This window comes from Lipophrys pholis, assembly GCF_963383615.2.
Source record: "Lipophrys pholis genome assembly, chromosome: 4".
Taxonomy (NCBI): Eukaryota; Metazoa; Chordata; class Actinopteri; order Blenniiformes; family Blenniidae; genus Lipophrys; species Lipophrys pholis.
Window position 1 is genome coordinate 77003 of NC_137637.1, and position 23147 is coordinate 100149.

Genomic DNA, 23147 nt, shown 5'->3' on the forward strand with positions numbered 1-23147 from the left:
TTTAAATGTTCTTTTTCCACAAGTTGAAACAAACATTTGTTTCCAGCCTCACAGCCGGACGTCTGACTCAGACTTAGTCTGTCAGTCCCTCAGTCCTCTTGACACTGAAGGTGGGCCCCCTTAAATAAGCCCAGCCCCCCTGAATGGGGCCAATCAGGACAGCTTTGATACACGCGTGCCCAAGGGGTGTTTAACCCACCCTAAATTAACATTACTGCAAATTATAATCATAAAGTATCTGAGCAAACAGAAAACTCATTATAACATTCAACCCATATACAATACACTATTCTAACCCGTCACCCATTCCCCAATATACATATTTACACATACATGTACAAGGTATGTATAAATTCCTAAACCACACCACAGTCACCCCCCACACAAATCTCTTTTCTTTGATAAGATGGTGTCGAGTTCTGATGTTATCTTTTGCAGCTGAGTCCAAAGGTGGTTGTCGGGTCTTTGGCCTATTTTTCTCTTAATTCTTTAATGTTTTTCTCCAGATCTATTGCAGCCCGTTGTTCTGCTTCTGTCTTGTAAGAGCAGTAGGATATTAGTTTGCCTCTCATCACAGCTTCACCAGTTTCCCAGAGTAGCGATTGAGAGATATAGTTCCTTCAGAAAGTATTCACCCCTTCACCTTTTCAATCTTGTAATCTTACAGCTTTTTTCCAAAATTGATCAAATTCTTATTTTCCCATCAATCTACCTGCAAAACCTCAAAATGACAAAGTGAAAAAAGTGTTTTCGGATTTTTTTGCCATTTCATCAAAAATAAAAGAGGAAAACATCAGCAGTACGTTAGTATTCCCTTTGCTATGACAGGGTTCGACATTAAGGACTGTCCGAACGTCCGGGGCTAGTAAAAGCTTTGCTCGGGCAAGTGAATCATCCCACCTTGTCCGAACAGGCGAGTGAAGTCTTTTCGGCAAACATCACTTGGTATCACCAACGGACCACACCATTGCTGGGCGCGGCCATTTTTGCGGGACGTTTCAACAAGATCTCGGCCCGAGAGCGCGATCAAGTGATTCTTGCGTGACCACTGATGATAGCGTGGGAAAACAGCGTGAAACATGAAGGAAAACATCTGGAGAGCGCTGCTGGTAAGATAGTCGCATTGTATTGGTAGCAGCAGTGCTATTGGTGGGCCGGTATGCACCGGTACGTTGTACCGGCACTTTTAAACTTCACCCCTCAGAGTACTGGGACTTGGACTGGGACTAGAGTACGGTGCGTACTGGGACTTGGACTGGGACTAGAGTACGGTGCGTACTGGGACTTGGACTGGGACTAGAGTACGGTGCGTACTGGGACTTGGACTAGGACTAGAGTACGGTGCGTACTGGGACTTGGACTGGGACTAGAGTACGGTGCGTACCGGGACTTGTTCCTAGAGTACGGTGCGTACCGGGACTTGGACTGGGACTAGAGTACGGTGCGTACTGGGACTTGGACTGGGACTAGAGTACGGTGCGTACCGGGACTTGTTCCTAGAGTATGGTGCGTACCGGGACTTGGACTGGGACTAGAGTACGGTGCTTACTGGGACTTGGACTGGGACTAGAGTACGGTGCGTACTGGGACTTGGACTGGGACTAGAGTACGGTGCGTACTGGGACTTGGACTGGGACTAGAGTACGGTGCGTACTGGCACTTGGACTGGGACTAGAGTACGGTGCGTACCGGGACTTGTCCAGACTGTCAGCCGCTACTTGTTTCACACTTTGAACCCGGCGGCTGAAACAACGAGGCTGATTGGAGGATTTTTACTGGTGAACCAGCTTCAGACCAACAATACATGGTGATGCGTTCAGGTGCATCACGTAACTCTGCCCTCCGGGACCGACCAGTCGTCCTCAGAGGAAAATCTCTCCTCACAATCACAATCAGCAAATACTTTATGACCAGAGATTAAACCCTCAGTGTTTGAGTACCGTATTTTCACGGCTATAAGGCGCACATAAAAGTCTTAGATTTTCTTCAAAATGTGCGGCGCGCCCTAAGGTGCAGTGCGCCCTAAGGTGCAGTGCGCCCTATGGTGCAGTGCGCCCTATGGTGCGGTGCGCCCTAAGGTGCGGTGCGCCCTAAGGTGCGGCGCGCCCTATGGTGCGGTGCGCCCTATGGTGCGGCGCGCCCTATGGTGCGGCGCGCCCTATGGTGCGGCGCGCCCTAAGGTGCGGTGCGCCCTAAGGTGCGGCGCGCCCTAAGGTGCGGCGCGCCCTATGGTGCAGTGCGCCCTATGGTGCAGTGCGCCCTAAGGTGCAGTGCGCCCTATGGTGCAGTGCGCCCTATGTGTGTGTTGTTGTTGTAAAGCGGACGTAGTAGGGAACACCATGAGAACGTTAAAGGAGGAAGTGTGGGCGTGGATTGTATATAAATGAACGGGTATGTGCGTTATGCAGAACATCGTTGTTTTAACAACCCTGGAAATGGCGAAGAGACACGCTTATGAAGCAGTTTAACTTTAAACTGAAGGCCATCAGCTACGCGGAGGAACATGGAAATCGAGCAGCCGCGAGAGAATTTAAGATTAATGAATCGATGGTTCGCAAGTGGAGGAAGCTGGAAAACGAGCTCCGACAGGTGAAGAAGACGCAGCTGAGTTTCCGCGGACATAAGGCGAGGTGGCCCGAGTTGGAGGAAAGACTCGAGCAGTGGATCATCGCACAAAGAACGAGTGGGAGAAGCGTTTCCACGGTCACCATTCGACTAAAAGCAGTAACGCTTTTCCATCCGGGCCAGAACTACGGTAGCGCAGCAACTCCCAGCGGATTATAATGAAAAGCTGGCCATCTTCCACTCCTACTGCAGCAAACACACCCAGCCCAGCCACATCACGAACATGGACCAGGTGCCGCCAACTTTCGACATCCCGGTGAGTCACACTGTGGAGAAGAAGGGGACCGGCACGGTAGCGAGACGCACAACGGGGCACGGAAAGTCTTCTTTTACTGTTGTGCTTAGCTGCCATGCTAATGGACAGAAACTGCCGCCTATGGTGATTTTTAAGAGAAAGACTTTGCCTAAAGAGACGTTTCCATCAGGAGTCATCATTAAGGCAAATCAAAAGGGCTGGATGGATGAGGAAATGATGAAAGAGTGGCTGAGGGAGGTGTATGTAAGGAGAACGCATCACCACGCATCACCATCGCTGTTGATCTCTGACTCTATGCGTGCCCATCTCACAGCCGATGTGAAGAAACAAGTGAAGCAAATGAACTCTGAGCTTGCCGTCATTCCGGGAGGCCTGACAAAGGAACTCCAACCGCTGGACATCGGTGTGAACCGGCCGTTCAAAGTAAGGCTGCGAGCGGCGTGGGAGCGATGGATGACCGATGGAGACCACAGTTTCACCCAGAGTGGAAGGCAGCGCCGGGCGAGTTACGCCACAATTTGCAAATGGATTGTAGATGCTTGGGCGAGCGTGTCTGCTGGCTCTGTGGTTCCTGCTTCATTTCCAAGGAGCCGCACGGCCCAGAAGGTGACTCTGACAGTGGAGAACAGGAACCTGCTATGTCTGATGGAGATTCAGCGCAGCTGTTCAATTCAGAAACAGGACGAGGAGTTCCATGGGTTTGATTGATGACGATTACAGGTAAAAAAAATGTCAGTACTTTGTAATCAATACTTAAATAAAGCACAACCAAACTCAGTTTTGCTCCCGCTCTATTTTTAAATACGCACACTTGTGTGTGTGTGTTGTTGTAATGCAGACACCATGAGAACGTTAAAGGGGGAAGTGTGGGTATGGAACCAGCGCCCTATGAGCAGGTGCGCCTTATGTGTGTGTTAAATGAAGTAATGGCACACATAACTGAGACTGCGCCTTTTAGTACGGTGCACCTTTTAGTACGGTGCACCTTTTAGTACGGTGCGCCTTTTAGTACGGTGCGCCTTTTAGTACGGTGCACCTTTTAGTACGGTGCACCTTTTAGTACGGTGCGCCTTTTAGTACGGTGCGCCTTTTAGTCGTAAAAATACGGTATTTTTGCAGTAATTCACTTGTTCTCTCTCTCTCTCTCTCTCTCTCTCTCTCTCTCTCTCTCTCTCTCTCTCTCTCTCTCTCTCTCTCTTCCCCCTGGGTTCATTCTATATGGCTCTAGAATGAACAAGGCCGTGGTGGCTTTTCTCCGTGAGGAGAAGATGGTCCATTCCCTGGTGGAACAGGGACTAGAGTTAGAGGATCTGTATGTACCGGTGTCACCGCTGTTCGTACCGTCCACCCGGGTCACTGTGTCCGGGGTTCCCCCGTTTATTCCCAACCAGCTTCTGCAGAACCAACTGGCCTGTTTCAGAAAGTTCTCAGGCGGCCTCAGGGAACTGAAATTAAACTGTAGAAATGATAAAGTGCAGCAGGTCCAGTCCCTCCGCAGACAGTCCTTCATGTCCCTGAGGTACCTGGAACCCTGGAGGCTTCATTTACAGTGAAATATGGTGACGGGTTCTACACGCTGGACGCCAGCTCGGGAAGCATCAAGTGCTTCGAGTGCGGGGATGTCGGACACAAACGTCTGGCGTGTCCTCACAGAGAGCGGCCTGAGGACGTGTCCTCACAGAGAGCAGCTTGAGGACATGTCCTCACAGAGAGCAGCCTGAGGACGTGTCCTCACAGAGAGCAGCTTGAGGACGTGTCCTCACAGAGAGCAGCTTGAGGACATGTCCTCACAGAGAGCAGCTTGAGGACGTGTCCTCACAGAGAGCAGCCTGAGGACGTGTCCTCACAGAGAGCAGCTTGAGGACATGTCCTCACAGAGAGCAGCCTGAGGACATGTCCTCACAGAGAGCAGCTTGAGGACCTGTCCTCACAGAGAGCAGCCTGAGGACATGTCCTCACAGAGAGCAGCTTGAGGACGTGTCCTCACAGAGAGCAGCTTGAGGACATGTCCTCACAGAGAGCAGCCTGAGGACGTGTCCTCACAGAGAGCAGCTTGAGGACATGTCCTCACAGAGAGCAGCCTGAGGACGTGTCCTCACAGAGAGCAGCTTGAGGACGTGTCCTCACAGAGAGCAGCTTGAGGACATGTCCTCACAGAGAGCAGCTTGCGGACGTGTCCTCACAGAGAGCAGCCTGAGGACATGTCCTCACAGAGAGCAGCTTGAGGACCTGTCCTCACAGAGAGCAGCCCGAGGACGTGTCCTCACAGAGAGCAGCCTGAGGACGTGTCCTCACAGAGAGCAGCTTGTGGACGTGTCCTCACAGAGAGCAGCTCTGAGGACATGTCCTCACAGAGAGCAGCCTGCGGATGGCGGCGGCGGTGGCTCTGCGGAGCCCGGGCTCGAAGCCACGGACCCTGGGTCTCCCAGCGAAACGCGATCAGAGCGACCGGCCCCCCGGTGCCGGTGCCCCCGGTGGGTTGTGGGCGGAGTCCCCGACCCTGGGTGCTGATTCGGCTCCGGAGCCGCAGGTGGAAGAGCAGGAGGTGGAGGAGGTGGAGGAGGTGGAGGAGGTTCCACTGAACAGGAATACAAGAAAGTTCCAAGACGACAGAGAAATAAACGTAGACAAGAAAAACAAAGACACACTGTAGAAGACAATGGACAGACGGAAACTGTCACACACACACTGTTCTGTCCCTCAGATGTCGGCACATTTATATATATTAAGTTTTTAAGTTGATTTATTTGGAATGGAAGTGTAATCCTCTGTATGCTCATAAGAAGTCACTGGTTAGTAATAATTCTGTTTTTCTAACTTCTTCTATGGTATTTACTTTGTTTGTGTTACTGCCACCTATTGGCCTCCACCTGTAAGCAGCAGGCTAAGGACACCATTTTGAGAGCAGCACTGAAGGAGTTCACATGTAAATCGCTCCTCTGTGCACTTTTTCCTGAGTTACCTTGGCAAGACATAATCTGTAAGTTACCAACTACTTTTAATGTTTTGCAGTGCTTTATCACTTGTTGTAAATGTTTATTTACTTGATGTCCACATAAATCGTTTGCTATGCTAAGTTTAAGCTAAGCAATTTTGAAACATGTTACGTGTGTTGTGATATGTGACATGTATAATAAGTTATACACTCTTTTATTTGAGTTTTGTACGTATATTGAAATACTGATGTATTTTTGTATCTGTTTTGCAGTTTTACAAATTTAAGAGATGGTCTACGGACATGAAAGACACCCTGAGTCCTGTCGTTTCTGGGGCCATTTCTTTTGTGTTAAGCTCGCTGTCTAAGTTAAGTTAAGAAACACTTAGCTGATGGCAGAAGAGTAAAAAGATTATCTACACGTCAAGATACTCTGCTTCCCAAGATGTCAGAATCGAGAGACTCTCCACCCTTCTCCCAGGAAACCAGGTCGGAGAGCCTGTCACGCAGTTCACGCAGCTCACGCAGCTCACGCAGCTCACGCCGGTCAATCACCAGTCAAGCTGCAGCAAAAGCACGAGCAGACGCAGAAGCGGCCCGCACCAGAGCCCAGTACGCCAAACGCCAAATAGACATGGAGGTCGAGAAGGCACGCATTGAGGCAACACTAAATGCTCTGAAGGTCGAGGGTGAGGCTGAAGCAGCGCTCGCAGCGGCTCAGGTCCTGGAGGCGGCAGCTGATGAGGCTGTACACAGTGCTGTAAACCTCGCAGACACCGGCATTCCTGTAAAGACACCTCCTTCCATGAGACGTGCACAAGACTTTGTTAACACTCATTTCAATGATGACAAAGGACTTGTAAAAAAAGAAGAAAGTAATGAAACCAGACCTTCACCTCGCCCACAAACAGAACTATCAGACCTCGCAGCCTACTTAGCACGCCGCGACCTGCTGACAACGGGGATCACGGTTTTCGACAACAGGCCAGAGTCCTACGTATCCTGGAAGTCCATGTTTCACAACGCTACTCAAGGGCTCAACTTCAAAGCCAGCGAAGAGCTCGACCTACTCACCAAGTGGCTCGGCGGGGAGTCACTTCAACACGCTCTGAGGATCAGGGCGGTACACGTGAACAACCCGGAGGCTGGTATGCAGCGCCTATGGCAACGTCTAGATAAGAGTTACGGCTCTCCAGAGGTAATCGAAGCATCAATGTTCCAACGTTTACAGACTTTTCCAAAAATATCCCATAAAGACACTCACCTATTGCAGGAGCTCGCAGATCTTTTGCTCGAGTTAGAGTATGCACAAAATGAAGGTTATCTGCCAGGCCTTAGTTTTCTTGACACTCCAAGAGGGATAAATCCAATAGTTGAGAAGCTCCCATACAGCTTACAAGAGTCATAGGTAAAACACGGGACAAAATACAAAAGAGACCATGGTGCATTCTATCCTCCATTCTCATACTTTGTACAGTTTGTGAATGACCATGCCGAAATGAAAACAGATCCTAGTTTCATGTTACACAGTTCTAACATAGTAACTCCAAACATGGACAAAACTCAATTTAGACAAATCAGACAAACAAACAGAGTTCCTGTGGCGGTGAATAAAACTGAGATAAGTCAAGCGAGCAGCAACATTAAAACAACCACTCTCAACCCAGACAAGCAATGTCCCGTCCACCATAAGCCACACGCACTTGTTAGATGCAGAGGGTTTAGAATGAAAACATTGGATGAAAGAAAAGGTCTACTTAAAGAACACTTCATATGTTATAAATGTTGTTCATCCACGAGTCACAGAGCTAAAGACTGTAAAGCCGTCATACAGTGCTCAGAGTGCAATAGTGACTCGCATGTGTCCGCCATGCCTGCGGGTCCACCGCCGTGGGCTCTTAAAGACTCTGACCCTCTGTCACAGAGCCACGGCGGGGAGCCTGGCCCTCCAAGCCCTGTCACTACAGCTAGCTGCACAGAAATATGTGGTCCAGGCCTACAAGGTAAATCATGTGCCAAGATATGCCTTGTCAATGTGTACCCCCGCACTTCCCCAGAAAAGAAAAGGAGAATGTACGCTATGTTAGATGATCAAAGCAATTCATCTCTAGCAAGATCGGCCTTCTTTGATATGTTTAACGTGGAAGGCAATATTCTCCCATACACTATGAGAACATGTGCTGGAATATCGGACACAGGGGGGCGCAGAGCTAATGACTTTGTTATTGAGAGTGTGAATGGAAAAGTAACCATGCTGCTGCCCACACTAGTGGAATGTGATCAGATTCCTGATAACAGAAACGAGATTCCCACTCCTGAGGCAGCAGCTGCTCATCCTCATCTTCAGCAGATTGCATCGCAGATCCCTCCAATGGACCCAAAAGCAGACATTCTTCTCCTCCTCGGGAGGGATATCATTCAAGCCCACAAGGTCCGCAGTCAGGTAAACGGCCCCAACAATGCACCTTATGCCCAACACCTCGACCTGGGGTGGGTAGTCGTGGGAGATGTCTGCCTATCAGGTGCTCATAGACCCAGTGTGAACTCTTTCAAGACCAATATTCTAAGCAATGGTCGTCCCAGCTTTTTCACTCCTTGTACGAGCACAATCCATATCAGAGAGAAATACACAGAAACGTGTCCCACTCTTCACATCCCCCACAATGAACTGGGCGCACAGCTATTCCAACAAACAACAGATGATGATAAAGTAGCACTTTCTGAGGAAGATTCTTTATTCTTGGATATTATGCAAAAAGAACTAATCAAAGATGAGGCAAATAACTGGGTAGCCCCACTCCCATTTCGCTCCCCCAGACAGCGTCTGCCCAACAACAGGGAACAAGCTTTCACTCGTTTAATGTCACTCCGCAAAACACTGAAAAAGAAACCTGAAATGAGAGAGCATTATGTTGACTTTATGGAGAAAATCTTTAGCAAAGGCCATGCTGAACCAGCCCCTCCTCTCTCACCCGACCAAGAATGCTGGTATCTCCCTAGTTTTGGTGTTTATCACCCCCAAAAGCCAGGCAAGATTAGGGTGGTCTTTAACTCAAGCGCTCAATGTGACAATGTCTCTCTTAATGATGTGCTGCTAAAAGGGCCAGATCTCAACAACAGTCTTGTGGGAGTTCTGCTACGCTTCCGGTCTGATCCATATGCAGTCATGGCAGATGTAGAGCAAATGTTTTACAACTTTTTGGTCAGAGAGGACCATCGCGACTATCTACGCTTTCTGTGGTTCAGAAACCATAATTTGGATGGAGAAGTAATGGAGTTCAGGATGCGGGTACATGTTTTTGGAAACTGCCCATCTCCATCAGTCGCTATCTATGGGCTTAAGAAAACAGCCATGGAAGGGGAAGCGGAATTTGGCAGTGAAGCAAGGGAGTTCATTGAACGTCACTATTATGTTGATGATGGACTAAAATCGTTCCCTTCAGCAGATGAAGCAGTGGACGTACTTCGTAGAGCTCAGAAAATGCTAGCACAGTGTAACATCCGCCTGCACAAAATCTCATCCAACTGTCCTGCTATTACCAGTGCCTTCCCAGCTGAGGACCTCGCAGCAGACACACAGGGCCTCGAGCTTGGTCAGACAGCCCCTCCCATGCAGCGCAGCCTAGGCTTGGGTTGGGACCTTGCTACAGACCTGTTCAAGTTTCAGGTAACCGTAAATGAGAAACCATTCACCAAAAGGGGAGTACTTTCCGTAATTAATAGTGTGTACGACCCCCTCGGTTTTGCTGTCCCGGTCATTGTAAAAGGCCGAACCATACTCAGAGACATTTCCACTAACATTAGCGAATGGGACAGTGAACTGCCTAAAGACAAGTTAGAGCAGTGGCAGCAGTGGAAAGACTCTCTCAAGCACCTACAACAGCTTGAAATCCCCAGAATGTACACCTCAATACCACTGTCTGCAGCGAAAAAGAAAGAGATCATCATCTTCTGTGATGCCTCCATTAAAGCCGTAGGCGCCATCGTGTATCTCAAACTCCCAGATGCAGAAGGACACAGTGAAGTGGGCTTTCTTCTCGGCAAAGCACGACTCGCTCCTAAACCGGACATCACCATACCAAGGCTTGAACTTTGTGCAGCGGTGCTGGCTGTCGAGGTCGCAGAACTAGTTCTGGAGGAACTGGACATCACAGTTGATCGGGTGAGCTTTTTCACAGACTCAAAAGTAGTGCTTGGTTACATTTCAAACAAAAAGAGACGATTTTACGTGTATGTCCACAATAGAGTAGAGCGCATCAGACGTTTCACCCAACTTGACCAGTGGGATTACGTGCCCACTCATCTAAATCCAGCTGATCATGCCACACGCTCGCTACCCGCTGAGCAGCTCTCTAACTCTACATGGCTCAGCGGACCTGATTTCCTCACTGATTCAAAGCAGAGTGAAACGGAGACACAGACATTTGAACTTGTACACCCAGAGACTGATAGTGAACTGCGTCCTGAGGTTACTACCTGTGCCACTACTATGTCAAAAGCCACGCTTGGTAGTGCAAGATTTGAAAGGTTTTCGAGTTGGAATGTGTTACTTGGAGCCGTTGCTAAATTAAAACACACAGCCCAGTCATTCAAAAACAGTCCTGAAAACACATGTTATGGCTGGCACAAATGCAGTGAGCATTTAAATGAAAACCAACTTGACCAAGCAAAAATCACAGTCCTTCGCACTGTCCAAAGAGAGCTTTACAGAGAAGAAATAAAGCAAATAGAACAGAGAGCTCCTCTAAAAAACTCAAGCCCACTCAGCGGACTGAACCCATTCATGGACATTAATGGCATCCTGAGAGTCGGTGGGTGCCTAAAAAGAGCACAGTTACAGTCAGATGAAACAAACCCCATTCTCATCCCTGGTAAACACCACCTGGCCCAGCTCATAATAAGACATTTTCATGAAAAGGTGCACCATCAAGGCAGGCATTTCACGGAAGGGGCAGTTAGAGCAGGGGGTTTTTGGGTTGTAGGGGGCAAAAGAATAATAAGCAGTGTAATATTCAAATGTGTTACGTGTCGCAGACTCAGAGGGAAACAACAAGAGCAGATCATGGCTGACCTACCAGAGGATAGGTTGTCCACAGACCCTCCTTTCACACATGTAGGCCTTGATGTATTTGGTCCATGGCCCGTCTCAGTCAGAAAAACACGTGGAGGTCAAGCAGATGCAAAAAGGTGGGCGGTCATATTCACTTGTATGAGTACACGTGCCATACACATTGAAGTTATTGAATCGATGGACACATCATCGTTCATAAATGCACTGCGTCGCTTTTTTGCTATCAGGGGTGCCGCTAAACTCCTCAGATCAGATTGTGGAACAAACTTTGTAAGCGCCTGCAAAGAACTACAAATTAACAAACAAGGTTGTCACGACAACAAAATCAACAACTTTCTCAAACACACTGGCTGTAGGTGGCACTTTAATCCGCCTCACGCATCTCATATGGCAGGCTCATGGGAACGGATGATAGGGGTCACACGCAAGATCCTGGACGCTATGCTGCTGAAAGACAAAAATGGAAAACTCACACATGAAACACTTGTGACGTTATTGGCTGAAGTGACGGCAATAGTAAATGCACGACCACTCACAACAGTTTCCACAGATCCGGAAAACCCAGCCATTCTTACCCCTGCAATGTTACTCACGCAAAAAGTTGGCACTCCTCCAGTACCACCAGGTCAGTTTGAAAACCGTGACTTATTTAGGGCGCAGTGGAGGCGTGTACAGCACTTAGCCAATACCTTCTGGAGCCGTTGGCAAAAGGAATACATCACAGGGCTTCAGCACCGCCGCAAGTGGAAAGCAGTTACACCCAACTTGCAAACAGGAGATGTAGTTCTGCTGAAGGAATCCCTTGAACACAGGAATAACTGGCCACTTGGACTGATATCAAAAACATTTCCCAGCGCTGATGGTCATGTTCGAAAAGTTGAGGTTACGGTTTTCCGTAAGGGTGAACACAGATGTTATCTCCGACCAATAAGTGAAGTTGTTCTGTTGGTGTCTAAGGACAATGTTTAGAGGAAATAAGTGTTTCTTTGCCATTAGTTATGGGTGACATCTAGATGTCAGACGGGGAGTGTTCTGTCCCTCAGATGTCGGCACATTTATATATATTAAGTTTTTAAGTTGATTTATTTGGAATGGATGTGTAATCCTCTGTATGCTCATAAGAAGTCACTGGTTAGTAATAATTCTGTTTTTCTAACTTCTTCTATGGTATTTACTTTGTTTGTGTTACTGCCACCTATTGGCCTCCACCTGTAAGCAGCAGGCTAAGGACACCATTTTGAGAGCAGCACTGAAGGAGTTCACATGTAAATCGCTCCTCTGTGCACTTTTTCCTGAGTTACCTTGGCAAGACATAATCTGTAAGTTACCAACTACTTTTAATGTTTTGCAGTACTTTATCACTTGTTGTAAATGTTTATTTACTTGATGTCCACATAAATCGTTTGCTATGCTAAGTTTAAGCTAAGCAATTTTGAAACATGTTACGTGTGTTGTGATATGTGACATGTATAATAAGTTATACACTCTTTTATTTGAGTTTTGTACGTATATTGAAATACTGATGTATTTTTGTATCTGTTTTGCAGTTTTACAAATTTAAGAGATGGTCTACGGACATGAAAGACACCCTGAGTCCTGTCGTTTCTGGGGCCATTTCTTTTTGTGTTAAGCTCGCTGTCTAAGTTAAGTTAAGAAACACTTAGCTGATGGCAGAAGACACACACACACCTGACACCTGTGACCAGAACAGCACCTGGATGAAGACATAGAAGACGACGACTCCCTCTCCCAGTTCTCTGACTCTTCCAGTTCTCTTCCTCTTCCTCTCCCAGTTCTCTGACTCTTCCTCTCCTAGTTCTCTGACCCTTCCTCTCCTCTGACCCTTCCTCTCCTCTGACTCTTCCTCTCCCAGTTCTCTGACTCTTCCTCTCCTAGTTCTCTGACTCTTCCTCTCCTCGGACTCTTCCTCTCCTAGTTCTCGGACTCTTCCTCTCCTCTAACTCTTCCTCTCCCAGTTCTCTGACCCTTCCTCTCCTCGGACTCTTCCTCTCCTCTGACTCTTCCTCTCCTAGTTCTCTGACTCTTCCTCTCCTAGTTCTCTGACTCTTCCTCTCCTAGTTCTCTGACTCTTCCTCTCCTCTGACTCTTCCTCTCCCAGTTCTCTGACTCTCCCTCTCCTAGTTCTCTGACTCTTCCTCTCCTAGTTCTCTGACTCTTCCTCTCCTCTGACTCTTCCTCTCCTAGTTCTCTGACTCTTCCTCTCCTCGGACTCTTCCTCTCCCAGTTCTCTGACACTTCCTCTCCTCGGACTCTTCCTCTCCTAGTTCTCTGACTCTTCCTCTCCCAGTTCTCTGACTCTCTCTCTCCTAGTTCTCTGACTCTTCCTCTCCTCGGACTCTTCCTCTCCCAGTTCTCTGACACTTCCTCTCCTCGGACTCTTCCTCTCCTAGTTCTCTGACACTTCCTCTCCCAGTTCTCTGACTCTCTCTCTCCTAGTTCTCTGACTCTTCCTCTCCCAGTTCTGACTCTCTCTCTCCTAGTTCTCTGACTCTTCCTCTCCCAGTTCTGACTCTCTCTCTCCTAGTTCTCTGACCCTTCCTCTCCTCGGACTCTTCCTCTCCCAGTTCTCTGACTCTTCCTCTTCCTCTCCCAGTTCTCTGACTCTCTCTCTCCTAGTTCTCTGACCCTTCCTCTCATCTGACCCTTCCTCTCCTCGGACTCTTCCTCTCCCAGTTCTCTGACTCTTCCTCTTCCTCTCCCAGTTCTCTGACTCTCTCTCTCCTAGTTCTCTGACCCTTCCTCTCATCTGACTCTTCCTCTCCTCGGACTCTTCCTCTCCCAGTTCTCTGACTTTCCTTCTCAGGAAGACTCAACCTCAGACACTGTAGAAGAAATAAAAGACTTTCTTGACAAGACCTTTGGACAATCAGTGGACGTGAAGGACTTTTTTTCAGATGTGGACAAATTGATCATTTGGGTTCTGACCATTAGAACACAGGCCAGCACTGAGGAACTCAGGAAACAGAAACAATATGGACTGAAAATACTACTGACCAAACTGAGGAAGGAAAGGAGAGGAAGACTCCTTCCTGAAACACAAAAACAGTAAAAAAAAATGGCTCTTATTGTGAAGGTGTTGTTTCGTCACTGGTGGTGGTTCACTGTCCTGCTCTCCCTTTGTCTTCTCATGGAGACATGGAGAGTTGCTACTCTGAATGTGAACGGAGGGAGAGACAGAGAAAGGAGAGCACTAATATCAGAGCTGTGCAAAGACAAAACAAATGATGTCTTCCTCCTCCAGGAGACACAACAGAGAATAACTAGATTTGTCCTCCTCCAGGAGACACAACAGATAAGAACTACATTTGTCCTCCTCCAGGAGACACAACAGATAATAAGTAGATTTGTCCTCCTCCAGGAGACAAGCAGCTCCTTTGATAATGAAGCAGACTGTCTCCTGGGCTGGAGAGGAGACCCTCTTCAGTCAGTCACTAATTTCAGTTCAGGAGTCACGGTGTTGTTCTCACCTCACCTGTGTCCTACAGACATTTCATCCTGCGAGGTGGAGCAGGGTAGGGCTCAGGTGGTGTAGGTTCCAGGTGGAGCAGGGTAGGGCTTAGGTGGTGTAGGTTCCAGGTGGAGCAGGGTAGGGCTCAGGTGGTGTAGGTTCCAGGTGGAGCAGGGTAGGGCTCAGGTGGTGCAGGCAAAAATAAAAGGAACCGTTTTCACCTTCATTAACATCTATGCCCATAACACCGGGACCAACCGTGTTAGACTCTTTCAGAAACTAAACACTGAACTGAAACAACTTAACAGCAGCTCATTTAGAATCATAGGAGGAGACTGGAACTGCTCCACCCATCCAGACTCTGACAGGAACACACAGGAACCACACCCACCATCAGCATCCGCCCTTTTCACCATCCTAACTGAGAATGACCTGATAGACACCTGGAGGACCCTCCACCCTACAGTCAGACAGGTAATACACCTGGAAGACCCTCCACCCTACAGTCAGACAGGTAATACACCTGGAGGACCCTCCACACTACAGACAGACAGGTAATACACCTGGAGGACCCTCCACCCTACAGTCAGACAGGTAATACACCTGGAGGACCCTCCACCCTACAGTCAGACAGGTAGTACACCTGGAGGACCCTCCACCCTACAGACAGACAGGTAGTACACCTGGAGGACCCTCCACCCTACAGTCAGACAGGTAATACACCTGGAGGACCCTCCACCCTACAGTCAGACAGGTAATACACCTGGAGGACCCTCCACCCTACAGTCAGACAGGTAATACACCTGGAGGACCCTCCACCCTACAGTCAGACAGGTAATACACCTGGAGGACTCTCCACCCTACAGTCAGACAGGCAGTACACCTGGAGGACCCTCCACCCTACAGTCAGACAGGTAGTACACCTGGAGGACCCTCCACCCTACAGTCAGACAGGTAATACACCTGGAAGACCCTCCACCCTACAGTCAGACAGGTAATACACCTGGAAGACCCTCCACCCTACAGTCAGACCGTTAATACACCTGGAGGACCCTCCACCCTACAGACAGACAGGTAATACTCCTGGAGGACCCTCCACCCTACAGACAGACAGGTAGTACACCTGGAGGACCCTCCACCCTACAGTCAGACCGTTAATACACCTGGAGGACTCTCCACCCTACAGTCAGACAGGTAGTACACCTGGAGGACTCTCCACCCTACAGTCAGACAGGTAGTACACCTGGAGGACCCTCCACCCTACAGTCAGACAGGTAATACACCTGGAGGACCCTCCACCCTACAGTCAGACAGGTAGTACACCTGGAAGACCCTCCACCCTACAGTCAGACAGGTAGTACACCTGGAGGACCCTCCACCCTACAGTCAGACAGGTAATACACCTGGAGGACCCTCCACCCTACAGTCAGACAGGTAGTACACCTGGAGGACCCTCCACCCTACAGTCAGACAGGTAATACACCTGGAGGACCCTCCACCCTACAGTCAGACAGGTAGTACACCTGGAGGACCCTCCACCCTACAGTCAGACAGGTAGTACACCTGGGTAAAGACCACAGACAGCAGAGTCAGAGCAGCCAGTCTGGACCAGATTTACATTAAGAAAACACAAACTAACGGTCTGGTCCAGTCCACCATCACACCTATAGGTTTTTCTGACCACCTACTGGTCACAGGTCTCTCATTGCAGCCACGCCCACACCCACCTCCATATTGGACTTTTAACGTCCAGCTCACACAGGACATGTCCTTCTGTCAGGCCTTTGCCGTCTTCTGGACTCAGTGGAGACGGAGGAAACTGGACTTTGTGAGTTTGGCCAAATGGTGGGAGGTGGGGAAAACCCAAATCCACCTTTTCTGCAGCAGTACACCGCACACAGGACACAAACACAAAAAGACCGTCTCCATCGTCTAGAAAAGGAAATGAGTACATTGGAAGAATAACTCAGTAAAGGAACAGAGAGCAATAGAACCTTACCTGGTAGGAAGAAAGCTTTAAACACTTTCCTCCACACTAAAGCTAAAGGGGCTTTACTCAGAAACCAAATCACCTCAATGAGAGAAACTGATGCTCCGACCTGCTGCTTCTTCAAATCAGAGAAAAAACCCAGGAACAATAATATGATGACACCTTAAACAGCCCTGGACCAATAACAACCCCCCTTCTGACATGAGGAAGCTGGCCTTCAGGTTCTACTCAGACCTGTTCACCACAGAGACCTGTGACCCTGGCAATGTGGCCCAGATCCTGGAGGGGGCCAGGTCCTAGAGGGGGCCAGGTCCTACAAGGGTCCAGATCCTGGGGGGGTCCAGATCCTGGAGGGGCTCCCACGGCTGGAGTCCAGCTTCTCCCTTGAATGTCCACGGCACTCCAGCAGCTCAGCTGTGGACGGTCTCCCGGGATCGATGGCCTCCCTACAGAGTTCTACAGCAGTTTCTGGACTCTGCTGGGAGAAGATCTGTTCCAGGTCCTGAACTACTGATTGGACTCTGGACTGTTGCCTTTGAGCTGCACGACGGCCGTCCTGACCCTGCTATCCAAGAAAGGAGATCTGGGCCTGCTGAAGAACTGGAGGCCCGACTCAGTCCTCTGCCAGATGCATCGGCAATAGACTGAAAGACTGTCTGGACACCATCATCACAGTGGGACAAACATACTGTGTCCCAGAACGAAGGGGGGCTGAGCCGACCGGTCCCTGTTCAGAGAGGGACCAGGCAGGGCTGTCCTCTGTCCAGGATGCTGTACAGCATCGCCATTGAGCCCCTCTTGGCTCAGCTCAGGAGCAGTCTGCCAGGACCACCAATCCCAGGAAGTGGGAGAACTGCTGTGTTATCAGCTTATGCTGATGACATCACAGTTTTTATTACCCACAGAACAGACATCCAGACCCTGCAAAGCAAACTCACCTTGTACGAGAAGTTCTCCTCAGCCAAGGTGAACTGGACCAAGTGTGAAGGGCTCCTCCTGGGGCAGTGGAACAACCAGCAGCCAACTCTACCTGCTGGGCTGCAGTGGAGCACTGAGGGGGGGAAGTGTCTGGGCGTCTTTCTAGGGACCAACCACTTTCAAACATTACAAAGTATTTATTGGTCAGATTCATACAACCCAAGCTCATAAATTCCCATTAGACTTTGGGCAAGTAAAAAGATGTAAGCACTTGCACACCTTAATGTCGAACCCTGTATGACACGGAATTGTGAGCTCAGCTGCAACCTGTTTCCACCCATTGTTGCCGAGATGTTTCTACAACTTGACTGAGTACACCTGTGGTAAATTCTACTGATTTCACTTGATTTGGAAAGGGACACACCTGTCTATTGAAGGTCCCACAGCTGACAGTGATTGTCAGAGTAGAACCCAAGCCATGAGGTCCAAGGAACCGTCTGTAGACCTTCCAGACAGAATTATATGGAGGCACAGATCTGGGGAATAACACAAACAAAGGTGAGCAGCATTGAAGGTCCTGAAGAGCACCGCGGCCTCCATCATTCAGAGACAGGAAAAGTTCCAAACCACCAGAACTCTTACCAGAGCTGGCCGCCTGTCCAAACTGAGCCATTGGGGGAGAAGGGCCTTGGTCAGGAGATGACCAAGAACCCGATGGTCACTCTGACAGAGCTTCAGCACTCCACTGAGCAAATGGGAGAACCTTCCAGAGGGACACCCATCAGTGTAGCACTTCACCAATCAGTGGCCAGACGGACGCCTGTCCTCAGTTGTCCAGTTGTCCATGACAGCCAGCTTGGAGTTTGCCAAAAGGCATGTAGATGACCCTCCGGACATTACAAACAAGATTCTATGGTCTGATGAACAAAAATAGAACCATTTGGCCTGAATGCTCAGCGTCACGTTTGGAGGAAACCAGGCACTGCTCATCACCTGGCAAATACCTTCCCTACAGTGAAGCATGGTGGTGGCAGCATCATGCTGTGGGGATGCTTTTCAGCAGCAGGGACAGGGAGACTCGTCAGGATACAGGGAAAGATGGATGCAGCAATGTCCAGAGACATCCTGGATGAAAACCTGCTCCAGAGCACTCAGGACCCCAGACTGGGGCATCGGTTCACATCCCAACAGGACCCCAGCAAAGAGAACTAAAGAGTTGCTTCAGGAAAAGTGTGGGAATGTCCTGGAGTGTCCCAGCCACAGCCCAGACTGAACACCCAACTGGACACCTCTGGAAAGACGCTCTCCGTCTCACCTGACACAACTTGAGAGGATCTGTAGAGAAGACTGACGGAGTGCCATCCGACCCAAGAAGACTTCACGCTGCAGGGGCTGCTGGAGGGGCTGCTGGACCTGCTGCTGCTGGAGGTGCTGCTGGAGCAGCTGCTGGAGGGGCTGCTGGAGGTGCTGCTGGAGCTGCTGCTGGAGGTGCTGCTGGAGGGGCTGCTGGAGGGGCTGCTGGAGGTGCTGCTATAGCAGCTGCCGCTGCCTCGACAAAGTATTCAACAAAGGCTGGGAATACTAATGTACATGTCATATTTTCTGGTTTTATTTTTAATGAAATGGCAAAAAAATCCTAAAACACTTTTTTCACTTTGTCATTTTGAGGTTTTGCAGGTAGATTGATGGGAAAATAAGAATCTGATCAATTTTGGCATAAAGCTGTAAGATTACAAGATTGAAAAGGTGAATGGTTGATCGATAGATAGATAGATAGATAGATAGATAGATAGATAGATAGATAGATAGATAGATAGATAGATAGATAGATAGATAGATAGATAGATAGATAGATAGATAGATAGATAGATAGATAGATAGATAGATAGATAGATAGATAGATAGATAGATAGATAGATAGATAGATAGATAGATGGATAGATGGATGGATGGATGGATGGATGGATGGATGGATGGATGGATGGATGGATGGATGGATGGATGGATGGATGGATGGATAGGTTGAATACTTTCTGAATGAACTATATTTGTGTCATTGTGTTTAAGACGTCTGGCCGCTCTCTCCTCAGCATCTCGTTAAACTCTCTATCTTTAAGTAAGGAAATCTTAACTCTCCTTGTTGTGGTGGTTTAAAGTTTGAGTCAGCGGGAGGCTCACCGACACTGGAGCGTGGTCACTGGTAATGATCGTGTCCTCTGGGACTGAGCTTGGTGATATTTGAGTTGTTTGGGATAAAGAGTCTATTCTGGAACATGAACGATGCTCTGAGGAAAACCAGTTGATTCTCTTGGTTGTGGATCTTTGAGTCTCCACCCGTCGCTGAGGACAAAGTGCTCCATGTTTTCTTCTCCAACTTTGGCTGGTTTGGATTGATCCAGATGTTTGGTATTCCAGAGCGATCAATGGAAGGATTCAGGACCGTGTTCGTCAGTGTTGGGGGCATGAAGGTTCACTGTGTTGCAGCATTTATTAAATATTCTTTCCTGAATAATGACGTCTCTACCTTCCTGATCTGTTATCATGGTTCCCAGAGAGAATATAATTCTTTTAGGAATTAAGATAGAAACTCCTCTTTGTCTATTACTGGAACACAATGAGAACATGGGATTATAATCTGGGGTGGGAAGGGACTTCTCCTCAGCTTGAAGTAGATGCTTCTTGAAAGACCAGAATATCACCTGCTTTGATCTCATTTTGATGTGATAGTGGGAGTTTTAAAGTACCTCCTTTTTAGTTTGCACTTCAATTCTTTCCATTTGAACTCCTGGTGATTTTCTGTAATTTCTCACAGGCTTGTTCTTCATCCTCTAGAACAGGGGTGGGGAACCCTGGTCCTGGAGGGCGGCAGTCCTGCAGGGTTTCAACGTGTCCTCACATCAACACAGCTGACAGCAATGAGTGGCTCGTTATCCAGCTTTCTGCAGAGCCTCATCATGAGAACTCGCAGGACCAGGACCAGGACCAGGACCAGGACCAGGGTTCTCCACCCCTGCTCTAGAATGACATTCATTTCTTCTTCCCATTTCTCGTTTCCATCCAGTCAATTTCCTGTCAAGTTTGTCTGTCGGCATTTGAAACGATTTCTCTGGTACTGTTTTCTTCTAGAGATTTGATGAGGAGGTGTTTCATAGGCGTGTGTGTCTGTTTCAGTGTTTTCCAGTCATTGTGCCACATTAAGTAGTTTCTCAATTGTAAATATCTGGTCTCTGAACTCTTTTCTGGTCTTTCTCACTATTGCTTCTGCTGTTCATCTGCTGTTCTTCAAGTTCTGGACTTTTTTCAACCTTCTTCATTAGTGAAAATTGCATTTTGTGTTTGATGGTCTGAGTCTGGTTCTCTGACTGACTCCAGACTCTCTGGTTCTCTGACTGACTCCAGACTCTCTGGTTCTCTGACTGACTCCAGACTCTCTGGTTCTCTGACTGACTCCAGACTCTCTGGTTCTCTGACTGACTCCAGACTCTCTGGTTCTCTGACTGACTCCAGACTCTCTGGTTCTCTGACTGACTCCAGACTCTCTGGTTCTCTGACAGGGGGCGGGGCCTGTGCCTCTTACCTGCGTCCTGTGGATGTGGCAGTAGTCCTGCGAGCCCCCCTCGGTGTGCGGGTTGTCCATCAGAGGCAGGTCTCTCAGAGCCGTGGCCCACTTGGCGGCGGCGTCCTGCCCGGGGCCCCGCCGCAGCAGGCGCACCGTCACATAGGCGGTGTAGTAGTTCTTGAAGGAGATCTCCTCGATCTGGGCACGCACATGCACAAGCACACGTTGGTTGGCTGTCTGATGTCCAGCTGCTTTGTTTTGAGCATCACAACTTTGCACTAACCTGAACTCATCATGACTCAGCATATAGGGCACATTGTGGTTATCATGACTCGACATTTTGGCACCTTGTTGCTATCATGACTCGACATTTGGGGCACCTAGTGGTTATCATGACTCATCAGTTTTGGCACCTTGTTGCTATCATGACTCGACATTTGGGGCACCTAGTGGTTATCATGACTCATCAGTTTTGGCACCTTGTTGCTATCATGACTCGACATTTGGGGCACCTAGTGGTTATCATGACACATCAGTTTTGGCACCTTGTTGCTATCATGTTTTGACACCTTGCCATTATAATGACTCAGCAGTTTTGCAGTGAATGTGATCTGTTGGCTGAAACTGTTAAACTCAGGGAGGAAGCGTCGGATGTTCAGGGCGGATCCCCCTCGGCGGTCTTACGTTGACGGGTTTTCCAAACGGGAGGCTGACGTCCACCACACACACGCCGCAGCGAGCCGCGTCCGTCTTGGCGTCTCCGATCTGCAGGTAGACGGCAGGTTTAACGGTGCAGCTCACCGCCTGCACGCCACCAGCACTGGAGCTCATCTCCTGCACACACACACACACACACACACACACACACACACACACACACACACACACACACACACACACACACACACACACACACACACACACACACACACACACACACACACACACACACACACACACACACACACACAGCTCGAGGGTGTCAGAGGTCAGAGTCGGAGCTTTTAACTCAACAGGCTCACTGCAGTTATTTTATCTACATATTTATATTTCAGCTGCTTTTAAACATTTAAAGAGAAGAAACAGCGATGTGATCTGAACACAGGATCTTGGACTCATGGAATCAGAAACTGAAACAAATGCAACCAAACACAATCTAACAAACTTGTTAGTAGATTAAATTCGTTTGTCAGTGATATTTGTGCTGATGTTAAATAGATTTCATCAACTGGTTCGTACCTGGTTCTTTCACTGCAGTTTTTCTACCGGGACCTCGTGTGTTTGGGTCTGTTGTTGAAGTGGATCACTTTGATTTATTTAAAAGATTCCTTGAAGTCTCTAGTCCCCAAACTATCTAGGACCTGTTCAAAACCCAAACAGGAGAGGTTCTTCTGCACGTTATGAACACAGGAATGATCTGACAACTCATCTTACTCTGAAAAACGTATTAAAGGTCATTTAAAATGCCATCAAACCAAGCTACACCTCATTTAACAAAGCCCCACTGGATTGGCAGAGAAACTAAAGAGAGATTCGTTACTAAAATGAAGCCGAAGTGTTGGACAGGTGATGAACTAGCTGCAGACTGTCTGTGTTTTATCTCTAGATCTTCTTTTTGTCTGCAATCAGAGTTCATGTTTTAAATGTGAGTTCAGTGGACGGAGTCCGGCGAGCGGAGCTCTGGTTAGCACCACGGACAGCAGCTGCCTGGAGCCGGAGAACAGCAGCTGCAGCTCGGACACGTTTCAGCTGATTGAGACTGAAACCTAACCTGAAAACATCTTTTAATTCAACACAGCGGCGGTTTGAGGGAGGAACTCCGCTATCCTCCGTTAGCTCCTGTTAGCTCGCAGGCTAAAAACATCTGCGAGCAGCAGCGACTCGGCTTCATGTTTAAAACCGTGTGAAACGAGTGGACAGCTCACCTGCAGGTCACCGTCACTGTGGGGAGGAGGGAGAACTTTACACAACTTTACACAACTTTACACAACATTAAAGCCGAAACGAGCCGCCTGAAGAGGAGACAGCTAACATGCTAATGATGCTAGAGGCGACGTCCTGCTGTAACCATGGAGACGGAAAGAGTCTTAAAGGGCCAGTAGCACTCAGACAGACAGACAGAGGCCGTTTTCAAATTCTTAGTGCGCCAGTGTGACTCGCCTACGTCACGAGTAAGTACCTGCAGGGCGTCCTCGGAAGGGAGGAGGAGGAGGAGGAGAAGGAAGAGGAGGAGGACGAGGAGGAGAAGGAGAAGGAGAAGGAGGAGGAGGAGGAGGAGGAGGAGGAGGAGGAGGAGAAGTATAATGAGGAGAAGGAAGAGGAGG

General features: G+C 48.7%; 1 protein-coding gene across 2 annotated transcripts in view; it reads right to left on the reverse strand.

Annotated features, from left to right (window-relative positions):
* Nucleotides 1–22894, reverse strand: part of nicn1 (nicolin 1) — a 36075-nt gene extending 13181 nt beyond the window's left edge. The window contains exons 1-4 of one of the 2 annotated variants that reach the window (XM_080460718.1): nucleotides 22749–22888; nucleotides 22063–22184; nucleotides 21508–21657; nucleotides 20842–21021 (exon numbers count right to left, since the gene is read on the reverse strand). In XM_080460718.1, the coding sequence (XP_080316844.1) occupies nucleotides 20842–21021; nucleotides 21508–21654 (327 nt within the window). In that variant the 5' untranslated portion in view covers nucleotides 21655–21657; nucleotides 22063–22184; nucleotides 22749–22888. Of the gene's footprint in view, nucleotides 1–20841; nucleotides 21022–21507; nucleotides 21658–22062; nucleotides 22185–22748 lie in introns of both variants that reach the window. The other variant, XM_080460719.1, reaches the window with a different exon arrangement.
* Between the last annotated feature and the right edge of the window lie 253 nt (nucleotides 22895–23147).